At 43.2% G+C, this 21,213-nt stretch overlaps 1 protein-coding gene across 1 annotated transcript; it reads left to right on the top strand.

The window, feature by feature from the left end:
- The first annotated feature begins 2,168 nt into the window (after positions 1–2,168).
- Positions 2,169–19,382, top strand: LOC138787915 (uncharacterized). The gene is made up of 12 exons (XM_069965228.1): positions 2,169–2,544; positions 9,018–9,192; positions 10,126–10,281; positions 10,388–10,524; positions 13,542–13,681; positions 14,796–14,984; positions 15,370–15,459; positions 15,841–15,930; positions 17,437–17,559; positions 17,995–18,126; positions 18,755–18,871; positions 18,964–19,382. Exons 1-12 carry the CDS (start codon positions 2,508–2,510, stop codon positions 19,087–19,089), a joined length of 1,512 nt encoding a protein of 503 aa, XP_069821329.1. The 5' UTR covers positions 2,169–2,507; the 3' UTR covers positions 19,090–19,382.
- Positions 19,383–21,213: the final 1,831 nt, after the last annotated feature.

A 21,213-nucleotide genomic window follows, 5' to 3' on the forward strand; every position in this document is an offset into this window, starting at 1 on the left:
AGTGTATCAACTAAAGTATACCACAAACATAAAGAGGAATATGTCACGAAAGAACAATCTCAGAATAACCGCGATAGTTAAAAGCATCACAGAGTTATCACTACATAAAGAGAGAGAGGACAGATTTGAAAAATAGGCCCCGGGGCATTAAAGGGGTAGTGCGGCGCTAAACATTTATTCACAAAATAACACACATTACAAAGTTATACAACTTTGTAATGTGTGTTATGTTTGTGAATGGCCCCCTTCCCCATGTTTCCCCCCACCCCCGCTAGACCCGGAAGTGTTGGTGCATTATACTCACTGCACACGTGTCGACCCCCGGTTGCCATCTTGTGACAATGACGACATCTTCAGGAGGCCGGCCGAAACCGCTCCATTTGTCCCTCATGCCGGACCCCTCTGCTGCGTCATCAGCTGCTCAGCCGCGATTGGCTGAGCATAACTGTGCTCAGCCAATCGCGTCTGAGTACAGTTATGATGCGGCAGAGGGGGGGGGGGGGGGCGGCATAATGGACGGATGGAGCGGTTCGGCCGGCCTCCCGAAGATGTCGTCCCAAGATGGCGGATGGGGGCCGACACGAGATGCGGTGAGTATAATGCACCAACACTTCCGGGTCTAGCGGGGGTGGGGGGAAACATGGGGGCCATTCACATACATAACACACATTACAAAGTTGTATAACTTTGTAATGTGTGTTATTTTGTGAATAAATGTTTAGTGCCGCACTACCTCTTTAGGCCAAAACCGGCTGAAGAAGCAAGGGGTTAAATGACAGTTTAACCCCTAGACGACCCTGAGCGTACTGGTACGTCCTGACCTATGAAGTGCGCTCCGGAGCGGAGCGCGCTTAATAGCAGCCTACACTTCACCGCTAATAACAGGCTGCAGCGTCTCATCAACCCCCAGGGAGACTTAAAATGTGTTTAAAAAAAAAAAAAAAGTGAAAATCATTATTACACTACCCAAAACCCCTCCCCCAATAAAAGTTTAAATCACTGCCCTTTCCCATTATATAAATAAAACATATAAAAAATAAACATATAATATACCGTAGCGTGTGTATTTGTCCGATCTATTAAAATATAACAAGCGTCATAGCGAACGGCGTAGACGAAAAGAGGGGAAAAAAAAGTGTGCAGATTACCGATTTTTTTGTTACATTATATATGAAAAAAATTAATAAAAAGTGATCAAAGCGTCCGATCTTCACAAATATGTTATTAATAAAAACTAGAGCAGAAAAAATGACACCCCATACAGCCCCGTAGGTGAAAAAATAAAACCGTTATAAGAGTCACAATAGGCCCATTTTATTAATAATTAATTGCAAAAAAAAAAAAAAAAAGGATTTCATAAGAAAAAAAAAAAAAAAATTATATATATATGTAACATTAGAGAATCTGTGTAACCTGCATATGGTTGTGTTCGGACTGACCTATAGAGTAATAGTGTCATGTCGCTTTTACCATATAGTGCATTACGTAGACACAGGAACCCCCCAAACGTTACCATATTGCATTCTTTTTTACGTTTTCACCTATTTATATCTTCATAAATAATATATTTGGCATTCTGTCATACGTGTTATGGTAAAATGAATGACGCCATTACACAGTACAACTATTCCTGTAACAAATAAGCCCCCACATGGCCTGGAAAGTGCTGGAGCCCTTAGAAGGGGGGGAGGGAAAAACGAAAGCACAAAGATCAAAATTTGCGCGGTCCACTGGGTCATTTTGGGCCTGGTCCTCAAAGGGTTAAGTAGGACTTTGCCTGTAAGCAAAAATTATATCATTTTCATTATGGAATACGCCTCAAAACCGTGTCATGTAAACAGGAGCCTGAACTTCTCCCTGCACATTGGGTAACAGTGAGTGACATTCCCAGGTCTGCAGTGCTATACATATACTGTACACGCTTCCCTTCACTTTAAGGGCCCCTCTATATGGCTTATTGCCAAGCTCTCGCCCCTCCCCTTATAAACCGAATGACCCTTCAGAAGCCTCAAGAGCAGCAGCGGCCCTATCTGCATAGCCCCGCCCAGCGCCCACACGATTGGCTTCCCACCGCCTGAGCTCCTGTTAACCAATCAGCGCGTAGATGGGCGTCTCCCTGTAAATCAGCCGGCTGCCGTGTGCGCGCCCCCCATGACGTCACCCGTATCGCTGTCATCCTTAGAGGTGGCGCACGCTTTCCCTTATAAATAGCAAATATTAAAGGGTTTCTCCTCTCCTTTCCACGAGTAGTCGTGCGAATGAGGCCTCGGGGCAGGAGATATAATAGATACAGCCGGAGCTTCAGCCGCACCAGAGTGGCCATACACACCGTTATAGACAGCAAGGACGGGAGCTCCGTGACGTCATCGTTCATTATATAGTGTGCCTGATAGATTATAATAAATACTTATAGATATATATATATTATATATATATATAGTTATAGATCGTGCTGTACAACGGTATAGGAGTGTATAGAGTTATACCTGATTGGTGGTTTTCATCTGATGACGTCATACACTGCAGCAGCAGCCATGGCTAATGGTGAGTGAGGGGATTGGTCATCTATCTGGAGCCTGGGGATGGGTGGGCTACAAATGGTCTAGAAAACTTTTCCTGTTGCCAATAGGGATCAGAAAAATATTTGATTTTTTTTCTTTTATTGTGACTTTTGCAGTTATATTATATGGTGCAATATACTGTATGTGCTGTGCATGCTATATATATATACTGTAAGAGTAGGGGCACCCCAGCTGTATAATGCCATAAGGTGGTGATGTCATAATAGCCTAGTGATGTCAGAGATTGCCGGAGCCTCCAAATTGGTTTAAAGGGTTACTGTCTTTTAAAGGGATTATCTTTACCTTTAAATACCTGTCCTCTGGTTGTGCTACACCTGTCCTCAGTCCATTGGAGTTGTAATTCCTCATGGTATTACAACTCCAATAGAAGAACTGGACTGCAATACCCGAAACAAACATGAGTGAAAGAGTGGCGCTGTTTCTGGAAGAAAGAAGCAGTGTTTTTCTAATCTTGGATTAAAAAAAACAACTTTTGATGTATTACACATGTTATGATGAAAAACAAAAGGTGCAACAGCAACCCACAGGTGCAAGGGCTTACCGTATATACTGTTTGCCGTGTGTACGCTGGGAGGAGTATATACGGTAAGCCCTTGTACCTGTGGGTTGCTGTTGCACCTTTTGTTTTTTGTCTGTTCTTAAGCCACAAGCAGCGTGCAACCTGCAGTGTGAACAGAGTCATAGATGTGCTGCCAAAATTTCCCTTTTTTTTACATAAGTTATGATGAAGTGTTGAGACCCCCCTTTGATCATTAGATACGGCTGGGAGAAGCACACAGCAGCGCGCTTCACTCCCTGGCTTGTTGCCTAAGGGTACGTTCACACCTACAGGATCTGCAGCAGATTTAATGCTGTGTTCAGTTATTTAAATGAAATCAGCTGCAGATCCTGTAGGTGTGAACGCACCATGAAGAGGTATTCTGGCAAAAATATTTTCTTTCAAATCATTTAGTTTCAGAAAGTTATATAGATATGTAATTTACTTCTATTTAAAAATCCCATGTTTTTCAGTACTTATCAGCTGCTGTATGTCCTGCTGGAAGTGGTGTATTCTTTCCAGGCTGACACAGTGCTCTCTGCTGCCACCTCTGTCCATGTCAGGAACTGTCCAGAGCAGGAGAAGATTTCTATGGGGATTTGTTACTGCTCTAGGACTGAGATATCAGGACTGTGTTAGACTGGAAAGAATATACCACTTCCTGCAGGACATACAGCAGCTGATAAGTACTGGAAGACTGGAGATTTTTAAATAGAAGTCATTTACAAATCAATATAACTTTCTGAAGCCAATTGCTGGGTACCCCTTTAATCTATCTCATTGCAGGAGACAGGCTCCATACACGTATTACAGAGTCTGAGTGCTGAGCCAGAGAGTGAAGTGCACTGATGTGTGCTTCTCCCGAGTACCTGGTTACATACATGTTCCTTCCTTCTGGTCTGGTTTAGTGCATTGTTCACATGCATAGCTTTGCACTCAGGCAGTGGTGCCCACTTTTATATCGATAGACCTTCTCCTGGGTATATCTAGTCATCAGTGGGGGTCCCCACAAATTGCTAGGCATAGCTAGGAGAAGCACCTGGCAGCGCTCTTCACTCTTTGCCTTGGCACGGAGGAAACAATCTCCATTATAAGTCTATGAAGCTTGACTCTGGTAACTGGCTGAGCACAGAGACAGCGAGTGAAGAGCGCTGCCGTGTGCTTCTCCCAGCTATATCTCGAGATGGGAGGACCTTAGCCGCTTAAAACTTTTGACGTGTTTTAAGTAACTCTTTAAGTGCCATGGCTTTTTAGACACATTGGCCCAGATGTACTAAAACTTTCTATGTGCAAATTTAGGGTCCATTTACACAGAAAGATTATCTGACAGATTATCTGCCAAAGATTTGAAGCCAAAGCCAGAAACAGACTATAAACAAATCAGGTCATATAGGAAAGCCTGAGATTTCTCCTCTTTTCAAATCCATTCCTTGCTTTGGCTTCAAATCTTCTGTCAGATAATCTTTCTGTGTAAATGGACCCGAAGGGCCCTATTCCACCGGACGATTATCGTTCGCATAATCGTTAAAGACTAACGATCTCAAACGACCGCTATTGTGAAAGACCTGAAAACGTTCAGTAATTTTCATGGAACGATAATCGTTACTTATGATCGTATTTGCGATCGTTTTTTCTTCGCTATTTCGTTTGCGTCTACTGCGAACGATCGAACGACGTCTTATTCAATGCGAACGATTTGCGAACGAGCAACAATAAAAATAGGTCCAAGGGCCCTATTCCACCGGACGATTATTGTTCAGATTATCGTTAAATCTTCGAATCTAAACGATAATCGTTCGGTTGAAATGCAGTTAACGATTATCGACCGAACGAGAAATCTTCTTGGACCTATTTTTATCGTTGCTCGTTTGCAAAACGTTCGCATTGAATAAGACGTTGTTCGATCGTTCGCAGTAGATACGAACGCGATAGCGAAGAAAAAACTATTGGAAATACAATCATAAGTAACGATTATCGTTCCATGGAAATAAGTGAACGTGTTCAGATCTTTCGCAATAGCGGTCGTTTGAGATCGTTAGTCGTTAACGATTATGCGAACGATAGTCGTCCGGTGGAATAGGGCCCCAAGTCTTACTAAGCGATCAACGATTACTCGTTCGGTCGTTAATCGTTAACTGCATTTCAACCGAACGATAATAGTTTAGATTTGAACGATTTAACGATAATCTGAACGATAATCGTCCAGTGGAATAGCGCCCTTAGACTAGACAGTCTACAAACATGCCAGGTATATTAATGTTTCAGGTCTGGGATCAGATCTAGGTTGCTGCTCTGCAACCTGTGGTTGAAAACTACAACTCCCATCATTCCTTCTAGGGCTTAGGACTCACCTACTCTTGCAAAACTATAACACCCAGCATGCCCTGATAGCTTCTGGCTGTCAAGGCATGCTGGGAGTTGTAGTTTTTCCAAGAGCAGGAGAGCCGTACTGGGGAAATACTGGTTTATACCATCACTTATGTCATATCATTCCTGTCGGCTTATCTGCCGGCTGCTGGCAGTGCCACCTTGGCAGTGTTCACTAGAGAGAAGAATAAAAGTCCGTGCTGTGCAGACTGCTGTTGTTTTTGGCTCTTACCTCACGCTCTCTTAACTTCCTGGAATGTTTTGCAGCTGTGTCTCTGTTATTTTGCTGGCGGCCATTTTGTTTCCTGGGTGCCAACTCATCATAGGGGTCTATGGGGCCAGATATATGGCACTGTCCTATAGGAGGATTCTCGTTGTTGCCTATAGCAACCAGTCAGGTAAAATAAAAGCTGAGCTCTGATTGGTTGCTATGGGCAGCAGATAGATCTCCTCTATGTTCTTCAAAATGTAGGAACCATTATGGAGGTAGAATAAATCAACATATTCGACCTCTTATAGATGTATGGAGATAGCATTGATATTGCGCCAGTAGGGATAGCCAGATCAGGTGTCTCACTTCCGTGCAAACTGCTGCCTGTTGTTAGGGGAATTCTGTCCAAGACAGAACACAGAAAGTATGGGCAGGGCTTAGGCCCCGTTCGCACTGAGCAAAGGTAGCGGAATTCCGCGACTGAATTGTCCGCCGCGGAATGCCGTTAGCCTCCCGCTCATAATGGGAGTCTATGGGAGGCGCGCTCCTGCCCTGTCCGCGCTGAAGAATGAACATGTTCATTCTTCAGCGCGTATAGAGCAGGAGCGCGCGCCTCCCATAGACTCCCATTATGAGCGGGAGGCTAACGGCATTCCGCGGCGGACAATTCCGTCGCAGAATTCCGCTACCTTTGCTCAGTGGGAACGGGGCCTTAGAACCCTTACCCTAGCATTACACTCTGTGCATGTGACCTCAGTCAGGGAGACTCTTCCAAACTCTGCCCATTGCATGGCAGGTACATCCAAACCTCTTTTTTTAGTGATCTGTGGGGGTCAAAACTCTCAGTCCCTTGGTGTGTCTGTAAAACATGTCAAAAGTTTTTTCGTTCTTTAAAGAAGTACTCCATCAAAAAATAAATTTCAAATCAAACTTGTTGTCAAAAACTTCCAGAGATTTGTAATTTACTTCTATAAAACAAATCTCAGGTCTTCCAGTACTTATCAGCTGCTGTATGTCCTGCAGGAAGTGTATTCTTTTTAGTCTGGAGAGCAATAGAGGTTTTCAATGACGATTTGCTACTGCTCTGGACTGTTCCTGACATGGACAGAGGTGACAGCAAAAAGCCCTGTGTCAGACTGGAAAGAAAACACCACTTGCTGCAGGACATACAGCTGCTGATAAGTACTGGAAGATTGAAGATCTTTTAATAGAAGTAAATTACACATATCTGGCACCAGTTAATTTGAAAGGGGGGGGGGGAGGAAATCGCTGGAGTACCCCTTTAAGTGACAAGGACACCTTTTCCCGTTTGGGACCAAAGTGTTTGCACTTAAATGTGACAAATTTTATCTCTCCTGACCTCCCCATAGCTCTAGAGCGATTGTTCATGTGTTCTGCATGGGTAGGTGTAAGCTGCAGCCATACTGCTCTGGCATCGGCTTATGCCTCCAAGAACAAAAGGTTAACCAGTGAAAATCCATAACGCCCGACCCCTAACTCCGCTGACCATGGGAGACTGAAAGGCTTCCATGCAGTTGGCCAACTTTAGTATGCTCTTTATTTTTGGAATGGGAGCATCCCATCAAATTGTCGTTCGCAAAAAATTCGCAGATCGTTCTGTGTAAACAGTAGTTCGCCGATTTAACCAATGTGTGAGATAGGCTTAAGCGATCGCAAAATGGATTTTCCGTACGATATATCGTTTCGTGTAAACGCAGCATTAGTCTCTGAAATGTAGCAGGGGCATTATGTAGGCCAAAAAGCATTCGAGTATATTGAGTAGCAAAAGCAGTTTTTTTCTTTGGAGTCTTTTCCTAGGGGATATGCCAATAGCGTTTAGTTAAAGGGGTACTCCGGGCTGGGGGGCTTTTTCGGCTATGACTGGGGAGGAGGTGAAGGAGGGCAACGACGTCCCCTTACCTCTCCGGTTCCAGTATCCTGTCTCCGATCGCATCGCTCCAGTCCACGCCTTCCTGGTCTCTGCAGGGGCTCGAGACGTGACGTTTCAAGTCCGTTAGCCGAAAAAGCCCCCCAGCCCGGGGATCAGGGGATTGTTGCAGCTGCCTCAGTATCCAGCAGCACCCTGCTTTCCCAGCTCACATACTCTGAGCCAGACTCTCTCCAAACCAGGTGTCTTTGTATACAAAATTTACCCAAAATGCAACACTCCAAAAGCAGGATACACATGGGTTTACATTTGAACATAAAAGCGTTAAAAACATATCTTTTCCTTACACAGCATATAATCCGTAGACATATTGTCCAAATAAATAGCATAGAAATACACTAAATAACCAGGAATACAAAACCCAGTATAGCTGCATAGCTCCAGCTCAGCCTCACCTGTCCTCCATATAAACCCAGCTCCCCCTCCTCTCTGGTTACACCTGGTAAGTTGTAATACTGCTTGTAGATGTGTGTGTTGGTGGAAAATGCTGCACTTGTCTGTCTGTAGAAATAACAGAGAAAGAAAGTGAAAAAAAGACACTAACAGACAAACTAATACATTATTCACCCCCCAACAAGCGGTACTCCCGCAAAAATCTATTTCTTTCAAACCAACTTGTTTCAGAAAGTTATATAGATTTGTAATTTACTTCTATTTAAAAATCTATTTTAGTACTTATCAGCTGCTGTATGTCCTGCAGAAAGTGGTGTATTCACTTCAGTGTGACACAGTGCTCTCTGCTGCCACCTCTGTCCATGTCAGGAACTGTCCAGAGCTGGAGAGGTTTTCTATGGGGATTTGCTCCTGCTTTGGACAGTTCCTGTCTCGGACAGAGGTGGCAGCAGAGAGCACTGTGTCAGACTGGGGGAAAAAAAAAACGCCATTTCCTGCAGGACATGCAGCAACGGATAAGTATGGGAAAACTTTAGATTTTTAAATAGAAGTAAATTACAAATCTGTATAACTTTCTGAAACCAGTTGATATGAAAGAAAAAGATTTTCGCCGGAGTACCCCTTTAAAGCAAAGGGTCCTACAAATGATCTAGCGATCGTTCATGCAGCCATAGATGCACGATTACAAAACCATAAACTATTGCTGATAAACAAGATCGGCATTTGTTTACTAAGCTTCTCCCCATTAGTTCTAGTGATTGGTGGGGGTCTCGGCACCCTGAACCCCACCAATTTAAGTAACATCAGTGATGCAGCGTGCAATACCCACCTATCATGTAAAGTGTAGAATTAGGAGCACTTGGTGAGTGACGCCCCATTCACACATAGAGCCTTGGGCTCCAGGTAGTTAGCCATTAATGTACAGACGCCTCCATCACTATCCGACCCTCCTAATTTTACCTCTTCTTTTTCTTATAGAGGTGAGACATACAATGATTCAGTTTTGGGAAGAGCATTCACGTGATGCAACCATAGAAGAGATGATGCTTGACTCAAGTGCTGCGCTCCTATCCAAGGAAGAGAAGCCGGAGATCATCTCATTGCTGCCATGCTTAGATGGATTGAGTGTCCTGGAGCTTGGGGCTGGCATAGGGTAAGAAGCTCAACCCGCTGTCCGTGTAAGATAAGCCACTGTTAGCCAACGTGTTAAAGGGGTTGTTCCACAAAATCAAGAATGGGTCCCTTTGTCTCCCCTGAGAACCGAACAGTGGTCACGCATGCGCACGCAACCCTTGGTTATCTCTGGTGTCTCCTATAGAGAATAAATGGAGCCGCAGTCACATGCGCGCACTCTCCCTCCATTCAGCAGGGATAGTCTGGTATCCACTGGTCTATCACAGTGATTTTGTGTGACAACCCTTTTAATGTGTCTTTTCTACAGTCTGTCTAATCTCTGGTTAGTTTTTGTCATGTAAATGTTTGAATAATTGGATAGCTGAGGTCATAAATAACATATGTGTTCAATAAGCCAGAATAACTACTTGGCCACTAGGTGTCTCACTTCTGTGCAAACTGCTGTCTGCTGCCTGTTGTTAGGGGAATTCCGTCCAAGACAGAACACATAAAGTGGGGGCAGGGCTTAAATAGTGCAGGCCCCTACCCCAATGGGCGATGATGCCGGGCACTGAAGGGGGTCCCCTAGCTGTCTGCACCCCAAGGGAGCCGGATAAATTGCCTCATGGGGCCGCAGTTTGGGGACCCCTGCTTTAGAGAGTGAATTACTATAACATTTGCTTGTATAAATGTAGGGTGTAGCCGCAGTGCTAGTGATACAGAAAGCTTCACCAAGTCTGGTCTCTATTCTATTGCTAATATGCATTATATAGTTATCAGGGGAGTCTTAGTATGCAGTAACTGTGTCATGACCAGGACCTTGTACAGCCCTGCAGTTCCTGACACAGCCATAAGTGGCAGCAAAGTATGCCACTCAATGTATGTGAGCTATATCATTGTCAGGTAAAAGGGGTTAGGGGACAAGTAGTCTGGTGACCATCAAGGCCTTCATTCACTCTAATATCCTCCCTAGCCGTTATACAGGACATCTGGCTAAGCTGGCTAGCCAAGTCACAGCAGTGGACTTCATGCAGAACTTCATTGACAAGAATCGGGAGGACAACGGTTATCGTGGGAACATTACCTTTCTACAAGCTGACGTCACTGTTTTGGACCTACCTAGTAACAGGTGAGTTGTACCACGGAATAAACATGGAGGACACTTTTGATATTATCAGCCATTAATCAAAAGTTACGCCTCTTCTCCTCCTTCTTCTTCTTCTTCTCCTCCTCAGTTATGACTTCATCTTCTCAAATTGGCTCTTCATGTACCTGACTGATGAAGAATTAGTAACCTTGACTCAGAAGATGTTGGGATGGCTTAGACCCGGTGGCTATCTCTTCTTCAGGGAGTCCTGCTTTTTTCAGTCAGGTGAGTACATTTATATATTGGTTATTGTTGAGAAATTGGTGGTATATAACCTGACGTTACTAGTAGAGATGAGCGAACCGGCCGAGTTTCGGGTTTGTATGAACCAGAACTTTCTGCTTCTGATTCCCGCTGTCTAGCCGTTCCGTGGAGAGGGTGGATACAGCCGAAGGACCGCCTAGAAAACTGGGATACAGCCATAGCCATAGGCTGTATTCCAGTTTTCCAGGCGGTCCTCAGGCTGTATCCACCCTCTCCACGGAGCGGCCAGACAGCGGGAATCAGAAGCCGAAAGTTCTGGTTCATACAAACCCGAACCTCGGCCGGAACCTAAACACTTGTCTGCTTTACTAATGAGGTAACGTTTTGTTTATTATTTTCTGTCCATTACTGATTAATATCTCTAAACCAGTCGGCTATTACTATGGGATTGTGCCAGTTCAGGACCTCTTCTTCCTATGGAATTGCCGTGTTCCCTTCATCCTTGTATTTAGACACCACTTTTAGGTGGATCATGATGGATGTTGGCATCATGAAACCTACTGAGGTGTTGTGCTCATAGGTGGGTGCTTCACCTGTCACTGTCCTATACTATGCGGTGATCAGGGAATAGTTGCACGTGATATCACAGCCCTGGTATAATAACCACATAGATAAAGCTGAACATAAAGGAAATCCCGGTACAGGAAAATAGTGGCCGTGGCTAGCGCCTGTGATGGTGGATTTAGCACTTCTTCAAGCTTCTTTGTTCACAAGTGATCCATCCCATCACCGTTAGTGACATTTCCTCCTTCCGTGATTACTCTTGGTTATATAACTAAAGGAAGAAGGAAGGACGGTACGGAATTTATGTATTCAGTCGTGCGGAGATACCGGCAAGCGTACAGCAATACAGAACAAGCCGTAACATGTACTATATTACTGACGTCTATTACTCTAAAGACTTGTGACAGGAAAAGCTGCTTATCTGAAAGGGAAACTAACATGTCCTTGTATATATCTGCTGAACACTGTACCCTGAGAATAGGCAGCAAACGAAATAATAACTATATAAATTATATAAAAAAGATCCATATCCATATAAAAACATAAAAAAAACATAGAATACACAGAAAAATCCCCCTAATATTTTCTCATGTTGCTTCTTTTGCCCAAATAACCTCAGACTTTGCCCCTTGTTCTTGTGTTCAGTTTATTTCAGTTTCTTCCCACCTAAATTTGATTTAGCCCTGTAACTTATAATAAAAATCTCAATCTAATATAAAGTTTTCGATTATGTGCCCCCTTTCCCTTCTTTCCACCTTACTATACAGATTTAGATCCTTAAAGGGGTTATCCAGCGCTACAGCAACATGGCCACAGCACCATGCTTGTCTGCAGTTCAGGTGTGGTTTGCAACTAAGCTCCATTCACTTCAATGGATTTAAGTTACAAACCTTCACCCAAACTGGAGACAAGAGTGGTGCTGTCTCTGGAAGAAAGTGGCCATGTTTTTGTAGCACTGAATAACCCCTTTAAGTCCTTCCTGATATGCTTTATGCCTCGCAGTCTCCACCATTTTTGTAGCCCGTCTTTGGACCCGTTCTATTTTATCAATGTCTGTTTTTGTAGGTGAGGTCTCCAGAACTGGACACAGTATTCCTGATGTGGCCTCACCAGAGCTCTATACAGCGGGATCACAATATCCCTCTTCTTACTGGTTATACCTCTAGCTATACACCCCAGCATACCATTATATATACAGCCCAGCATACCATTATATATATATATATACTGTACATATATACAGCCCAGCATACCAATATATATATATATATATATATATATATATATATATATATATATACAGCCCAGCATACCATTATATATTTATACAGCCCAGCATACCATTATTATATATATATATATATATATATATATATATATATATATGCATATCAAAATACCATTATATATATATATATATATATATATATATATATATATATATATATACACAGCCTGGCATACGATTAATTTTTTCCATCGCCTGGTTGCTCTGGTGACTCATTTTAACACTGTCAGAAACTACAACCCCTAAATCCTTCTCCTCTGAAGTCTTTGCCAACACAGAACTGCTGATATGATACTCGGATAGAGGATTCCTTCTGCCCAAGTGGATTATTTTACACTTGGAAATGTTGAACTGCAGTTTCCATTGTTCCTCCTTGTGGCTGGGTATAACATTGGCCATTGTCCAATCATCGGGAACATCTCCTGTTAGGAGGGATCGGTTATACGGATTCTTCGGGGGGAGCAGTTGTAGAAGCAGTAGGAGAGAAGCTGCAGTAACCAGATCCGGCCACTACTCAGTGATGGAGCTGCTTCTAGCCCCATTTACTGTGCGCTGACCAGCTGGTCGGTTATGGTTTTGGGTGTCAGGACCCTGCTGATCCGTGACTGATGACCTATCCTGAGGGCCGCTCTTGAGTATGTTCTGTCCAGAAAATCCTGTTAAGGATTGATCTAAGCATCCAATAGAGAACTAGCACGCCAGTGTATCTAATATGTCACAATTCATAAGCTAATCTTTGTACTGTTAGCTGTAGATAGAAAAGTTAAAAATTAAGAACACTCAGAAGTTGATTTTAATAGCTAACTGGAAAGTTTACTGTTCTCCATCATGTAACCACTACAAATAGTTCTGCTCGCTAGAAAGAGCCAGAAGAAGTTCACGACAACCACCTTCTCTCCTCAGCCCTTTCCCAAGACCTAAGGTAAGTCTATGGGATTGTCTGAGAGAGAAGCATTCACCTGCTCTCTTCTCCCTGCTTGTTTCAGAGATCAGTCACGGTCTGAACCTGCAGACCCCCATCTCCCATCTATACGACATGTCAAACTTTTTTAAAGTGATAGTACACTTTAAACCTGAGCTCATATGTTCTGACCAAGAGACTGCAATGTTCTTGACTGCAATGGATTGATTTTTCCGCCCCATGCAATGTCCCCCCTGCCTAATGCATACAATTTTCTGCTTTCAGGCGACTGTGAACGAACATTTAACCCCACGGTTTATCGTTCACCTGCTCAGTATAATCACCTCTTTACATCCGTCACCTCCAAGTCTGGAAACAATGGTTTTGATATTGTGATGTCAAAGTCTGTCCAGACATATATAAAGGTGAGACCAGCTGTATCCTTCACTCCTTCTGCATGTACTGTGTGTTGTAATGCATAAGATGATACAGTATAGAAGGTACTGTGTCTGCTGCTTGATCAGAGTGTGGGCGCAAGGACCTGGGCTTGATCAGCCCTGCAGTTCCCAACATAAACATTAGTGGCAGCAGAGAGCCCTATGTTGCCTTTTACTGCTGCCACTAAACATACACATATATATATATATATATATATATATATATATATATAACTTAAACATTCGGTTAAAAAAATTTATATTACAAAGTAATGTAGTTTTAGGGTAGAAACACACATACCATGTCCGCAGCGGATTTCACACTGCGAATTCGCCGCAAAATCCACTGTGGATACCATCACTGTCAGTTCAATGTGACTCCATAGTTGCAGGGGGATTGTTATCCCGCTGCGGGTATGTAAATGCGCCCCCCTTAACCCCACAGCGCAGGGAATATACTTTGCCTGATCCACGCTCCGGCTACATCTGAGGCTCCCGGTACCCGTAGGTCCCGCTTAGCCAATCAGTGCACAGCCCTGCCGCAGTCACTGATTGGCTGGGCGGGACCTCCAGGAGCGTGGATCAAGTAAAAGTATGTTCCCAGCACCGGGGGGGTTAAGGGGGCCGGCATTTACATACCGTATTTTCTAGCGTATAAGACAACCTTTTCGTCTCATACGCCAGGTATGGTTGCCGCATACGGTGGGGGAGCTAAAAATTGGCCGCATCCCCACTGTATGCGATGATGACCAAAAAACAAAGCAACTCACCTGTGACCTGTTCCCGCCAGCCGCATGTCGCCGGTCATTTTTCCGGTGCGGGCAGTGTGATGCAGAGACACTGTCTGTGCCGGAGGTCCCCGAAGCTATTCCGACAGCCAAGCGTTTCATTGGAGAAGCTCGGAGACACTGGGCTGCCGGGAGAGCATTGGGGAAAATGCAGGGAAGCTATCCCTTTCAGCGTGAAATCAGTTGCAGATACGGTATGTGTATGTATATATATATATATATATATGTGTGTATATATTTTTTTTAAGGTTACACTAGTGTCTGTATTATAATGCTTTTTTATATTATAACTGTATGTATGTTATATGCTACAGATAAAGAAGAATCAGAACCAAGTTTGCTGGATGCTGCAGAAGGTGTCAAGGAAAGCCGATGGGCACCAGGGATACACGACGTTCCAGCAGTTCCTTGATAACCAGCAATATTCTCGGAGAGGAATACTTAGATATGAGAAGATATTTGGGGACGGCTTTGTTAGCACTGGGGGGCTGGAAACCACTAAGGTACGGCCTGTAGAAAAATCTATCTATCTATCTATCTATCTATCTATCTATCTATCTATCTATCTATCTAATCTATCTAATCTATCTAATCTATCTAATCTATCTTATCTATCTTATCTATCTTATCTATCTATCTATCTATCTTATCTATCTATCTATCTTATCTATCTATCTTATCTATCTATCTTATCTTATCTATCTTATCTATCTATCTTATCTTATCTTATCTTATCTATCTATCTTATCTTATCTATCTTATCTATCTTATCTATCTATCTTCCTGTACCTGGGTGACCATCCTCAGAGTCTGGTGACTCCACATTTTTGCTATTAAGTTTCAGGAAATATCCTTTTTACCTCAAACATCTGTATATTCCACCTGCAGGAGTTTATTGCCATGTTGAACCTTGCCCCTGGTCAGCGAGTCATTGATGTGGGCTGTGGCATTGGTGGCGGAGACTTCTATATGGCCAAGGTAGGGTCAAATTGTCATATTCAGTAATCTACCACTTAATTTAATTTGTGTCCCTTTAAATAGAAGTTTTCATATTACCTAAGTTTGTCAAGATTAATAGTACTAGCAAATATAAGAAACTCCGTAATATATCTTATCAGACAAAAACGCTTTCTCCTTTAGTCATCAAATGAACTGTCATTCATTCTGAAAAATCAGCTTAGCAATGACTTTTGTTTACTGGTTACTAATCTTAGCTAGTTTAGGGATAAGATTACAAGCCATACAAGTCTATGGGAGGGGGAGTACCTGGCAGCACGCAATGCATTATATTAATAGCAGCTCTTTCCTGGATGTAATTTTTCTATTGACTTTTTTTTTTTTTTTTTAAACTTTTGACAGAATTATGGGGTTGAAGTCCTAGGGATGGACCTGTCATCTAACATGGTGGAAATTGCCATGGAGAGAGCTGTTATGGAGAAGAATCCTCAGGTAAGTTATGTAACTGAACCCATTGGGTTGGGCCTGTTTCAAACGTATGTGTTGCTATACGTCCACGATACAGATGGAATATGGATCTGTATGTATTCAGTATTGCTTCAAAACTGAGTTCACTATGGATGCATTACCATACCAGACATATTCACATCAGGGTTAGTAAAATTAACCTTCCCCATCTCAGAGGGCTCTGGAGGGTGCTCTACTGTACCATGTGAGCTGTTCACATGATGCACTTGCCATTGACTAATATTAGTAGAAGCGCACCTGCATCAGTGTCAGATCTGATAGAGATTGTTCACACGCTATACAAGCAACGGCTGTTCATGGCTGTTATTTGTACTACAGTGCCACCTACTGGTGACTTTTTGAACAATCTATTTAAAGAAGCAGTTCACAAAAATTATAATTGCCCCCTCCCCGCTAGGCGCTGGCGCATATACTCACCGCAGGTGATCGGTGTCCCGCGACGCGGCTTAGTTCCGGTCCCGCGGCGCCGTTCAAATCTGGCGCACGCTCAAGTCAACCTCTTCTGCGTCCTGTGATTGAACGCCGGAAGTCACGCGTTTCTATAGAGAATGCATTAAAGCGCGTGACTTTCTGCGTTCGATCACAGGAGACTGAAAAGGAGTCACAGCAGAGGCAGACGTGAGCGTGCGCCGGATTTGAACGCCACCGGCACTGATCACCTGCAGTGAGTATATGCACCAGCGTCTAGCTGGGAGCCAATAATGATTTTTTTGTGAACTGCTTCTTTAATGGTTAGCACATCATCCATCATTCTTCTCTGAGGAAGTTTAATTTTACTAACTAGGTATAATCACATTCTGCACTATAGATTTAGCCAGGAACATAAAACATTGTTGACGGAAAAAAAAACCACCTGGTCCATCTAGTCCGCCCTTATATCATTTCCTTTCTTATTCTCTTAGGATAGATATGTGTATCCCAGGCAGGTTTACATTAATTTACTATAGATTTACCTACCACATCTGCTGGAAGTTTGTTGCCAGCATCTACTACTCTTTCAGTAAAGTAATCATTTTCAAATTATCAAACATGGTGTAAAGTAAAACTGGCCCAGTTGTCCCTAGCAACCAATCAGATTCCACCTTTCATTCCTCGCAGACTCTTTGGAAAATGAAGGGTGGAATCTGATTGGTTGCTAGGGGCAACTGAGCCAGTTTCACTTTACACCATGTTTGATAAATCTCCCCCTATATAGTCTCTTAGCTTATTTAGAGATATATAGAGATGAGGATTATTGCACTTCTGAGCAGGGAGAGATAGTACGGATTGTATCTGCCCATGTGATGCTGTGCTGATGCATCATGGGATTGAGAGCGGATTTGAAAGGGAAGGTCACATGACACAGTAATGAAATGTATGGATGCAGCAGAGCTGCGGTGAAATAGATGACACTGCAGGAGTAGTAGTGGTGGGGAAAAAATTGTGTGGGTGCTTCTTTACGATAGACACAGCTTCTTCTCGCCTCTATAGGTTCAGTTTGAAATAGGAGATGCCACAAGAAGGATCTTTCCAGAAGGAACGTTCGATGTGGTGTACAGCCGAGACACCATCCTGCACATCAATGACAAGGCGGAACTTTTCAAGAGATTCTATGTAAGAGCCAATGGCGACCTGAGTGACTGTGAAATGCGAGTGTACAAATCTCTGTTGTTAAACCTATGTCTTCTATGGCATGGCAGAGATTTCAGCCCCCTTCACAGCTTTCCTACTGTATGATCAGAACATTTCTTCTCTGATAATAGAATAGGGAACAATATTCTTACCATACATGTATTGTTTTACCAAAAGCAAATCTCTGTTATGGGTTATCCATGATTAGAATAAAATGGCTTCTTCTGAAAACAGCACCACCCCTGTCCACAGGTTCACTTTGGTATTACAACTCTATTCACTTCAATAGTCCTACGCTGCAATACCACACACAAACTGGGGTCAGGTGTGGTGCTGTTTTCAGAAGAAAGAATATAGGATTTTCTAATTCTGTATAACCTATAAACCTTTTAAAGTGCATATTTTTTTTCCTTGCAGTCCTGGCTGAAACCTGGAGGGAAACTCTTAATAACAGATTACTGCTGCGGGGAGCGGCCTTGGTCTCCAATATTTGAGGATTACGTGAAGCAGAGGGGTTATATTCTGTACACAACTCAGGAGTATGGGCAGGTAATTTCATGGCGACTTTTATAACATGGGTACAACTGAGACAGAACATGGTAACTATGGTCCTAGAATTTTAAAGGGATTATCCAGATAAAAAAAAAACAACATGGCTGCTTTCTTCCTCAGTTTGGTTGTGGTATTGCAGCTTACTTCTATTAAAGTGAATGGAGTTGAGTTGTAATACCACACACAGCCTGATGACAGGTGTGGCGCTGTTTTTGAAAATAAAAATACAGATGTTTATTTAATTTTGGAAACAGTTAAATGGACTAACTAAAACATATAGCTTATATCGCTGGAGGCGGAGATTGCAGATGAAATGTGGTATTGCATGTTGACCAGTAAGAGGAATGGATGTTTTGTGCCGATTCTCGATTTGGATTTTGTGTTGTACATATAGCACCCTTTATGTTAGAGGTTCCTATCATTCTTGACCATACTTAATATTGTGATTACACAACATCCTTCCAAACATCTGTGTCCCCTGAGGATTCTATGATTATATACTACTGAAACACGTAGGGGGCTCAGGCTAATATAGGGTCTACCAGGAATAGGTTCCTGTGTTGAGCTGCTCTTTTTAGGGCTCTATAGTTGGATTCCTTTATTAACCTTTCACATTTCACGACAGTTCTTGCAGAAAGTCGGCTTCGTCAGGGTTCAGGCTCTGGATCGGACAGAACAATTTGTACAATTTCTGAACAAGGAGCTGGAACGCACACAAGACATGAAGCAGGAATTCCTCCAGGTAATGGCCTATAGCCCGGGGCTCTATCCTCTTCCTGACGTGACATCTTGGAATGTAGAATCACTTACACTGTCGCTGTTTCTTCCATGTAGAGTTTCTCAGAAGAAGATTACAACTACATCATTGAAGGCTGGAAGGAGAAGCTGCTCCGCAGTAGCCTGGGGGATCAGCGCTGGGGCCTGTTCCTGGCGGAGAAACCACTGGACAGCATGCCGTAGCGGCTGTCGTATACGCATTCTCCGCAGTTTTCTATGTTCTCGCTTGCATTGTAGTTGTTTGTGTTCTTTCTTTTTTCTTCTTTCCCATTTGTAGCCGTGGGCTGCACAAGAATTACACGAGGCCTCATGCACACGGCCGTATTATATATCTGTGTTGTACAGATCTATAATACCACATCAGAATACTGTAAACTATCATACGGGGCCTGGTATTTCAGCTTTAAGGGCCTCATTACATTATCAGCCAATACTGTCCTGTGTAATGGGGCCAGCAGACACTTTTCCGTCACCTGATCGTTCCACCGTCCAACGAATGGTGGAAACAGAGAGCCGAACGAATGATCCGGTGATCATTCGTGTGTTGTCTAATAGGGCTCTTATGGCTGAGCTGCTATACTAGAAGCAGTCCATGAAACACATTGATACATTTGCCCCGTGACTGTATTTTCCAGTTATAATCAGAGGTCACGACGCTGTGCCCCCTCCTGCCCAGACAGTGGTGATTGACTGGCAGGAGGGGGCATGGCATTGGGACTGTAACCACTCTTCATGACTCAAACACAGGTCAGGCCAGGTTCAGGTTTGTGAGGCCCCAGATTCTCTTTAAAGGGGTTATCCAGCGCTACAAAAACATGGTCACTTTCTTCCAGAGACAGCACCACTCTTGTCTCCAGTTTGGGGGCAGGTTTTGTGACTCCGTTCCATTGAAGTGAATGGAGCTTAATTGCAAACCACACCTGAACTGGACAAAATCTGATCAATGGGATGCAAACAAACACCCGTCTACTTTTGCAGAGAACCAAGCTGCAAGGAGACAGCGCCATATGTTGTGTAGTGGCCGTGCTGGGTAACTGCAGCTCAGCTCCCATTCATTTCAATGCAGTATCACTATACGGCCACTACACCATGGACGGAGCTGTCTGCTTACTGCTATGTATAGGTGAACGCCACAGTTTTTGCAAACAGCTCCGGGTGTCAGCACCTTACTGATCTTATATTGATGTTAATCTTTATTAAATTGTACATTTTCATTGGTATTAGGCAGAAGTTCTAAATATTTTACAAGTAACACACATACGCTTTTTACATGTGGTATTTTATATGAACTGGAGAAAAATGCCACAAAGTGATGTCTGACCCTGGCCTAGGCCTAAAAAAAAATAAGTTTACTTATAATAGGGGAAATGTATAGGAAATAGAGCAAGGAGTCCAGAGTCCTGCCCTTATTTCTTTAGGAAAGTAAGGCAGAGACCTGACTGGGTGCTATGGGTGCCACCCTTCCCATGCGCTAGTTTTAGAAATTTCCTCTAGAACCTGTGAAAAAGTTTTTTTTAATGCTATAAATAGACTGCATATATGTATAATTCTACAGAGGGGATTCTATATTTTATTATAACATACAGTATTGCAATCCAAGGGCATTGATAGCAAGTAGTGGAAATGCATATGGAAAAAAACAACAGTACCTGCTGTATTAAATAAACTTACTTTGTCACAATAATAACTCTATTGTATTCTATGTACTTGACCATATATAGTTAAAGGGGTTGTCCAGGCAAAATAAAAAATTGCAAGACAGCGCAGGGGAAGGTGTATAGACACACTATACACACTTGTCCCAGTCCCCTGCCGTACTGCTACTCCCAATTCTCCGCTGGTCTCTTCTTCCTCCTGGCCAACACAGGAACTGCCCACTCAGCCAATCAGTGGCTGCAGTGGTGCCCCGCCTCCATCACTGATTGGACATGTGAGTTCACATGGACTAGGAGACAGAGGCGACCAGAAGCAGGAGTGTCGGTACAATGTCTGTGGTGGACCAGGACAGGTGAGTGTAACTCGAAAAAGACTAAAATGTAAGCCATGGAAAAACAAGCTTAAAGGGAATTTGTCACACAGCACGTGCAGTCCTAGTTGTGTTATAGATCAGGATAAGCTGACCAGATTGCTATATAGCTTTGATGGAAAATATTCAGTATATTTTACAGGAGTCCAGGTCCTACTCAGTGATTGATAGCCTTCTTTATGTCTTATGTGTAAGTGACCATTAAGACCACCCTCTGGACACTTAAGCAAAGAAAGGAGTCCAGTGGGTGTGGTCTTATCAGTGACTGACAGCTATCTCTG

The sequence above is a fragment of the Dendropsophus ebraccatus genome, chromosome 4 (assembly GCF_027789765.1).
Source record: "Dendropsophus ebraccatus isolate aDenEbr1 chromosome 4, aDenEbr1.pat, whole genome shotgun sequence".
NCBI classification, from domain to species: domain Eukaryota; kingdom Metazoa; phylum Chordata; class Amphibia; order Anura; family Hylidae; genus Dendropsophus; species Dendropsophus ebraccatus.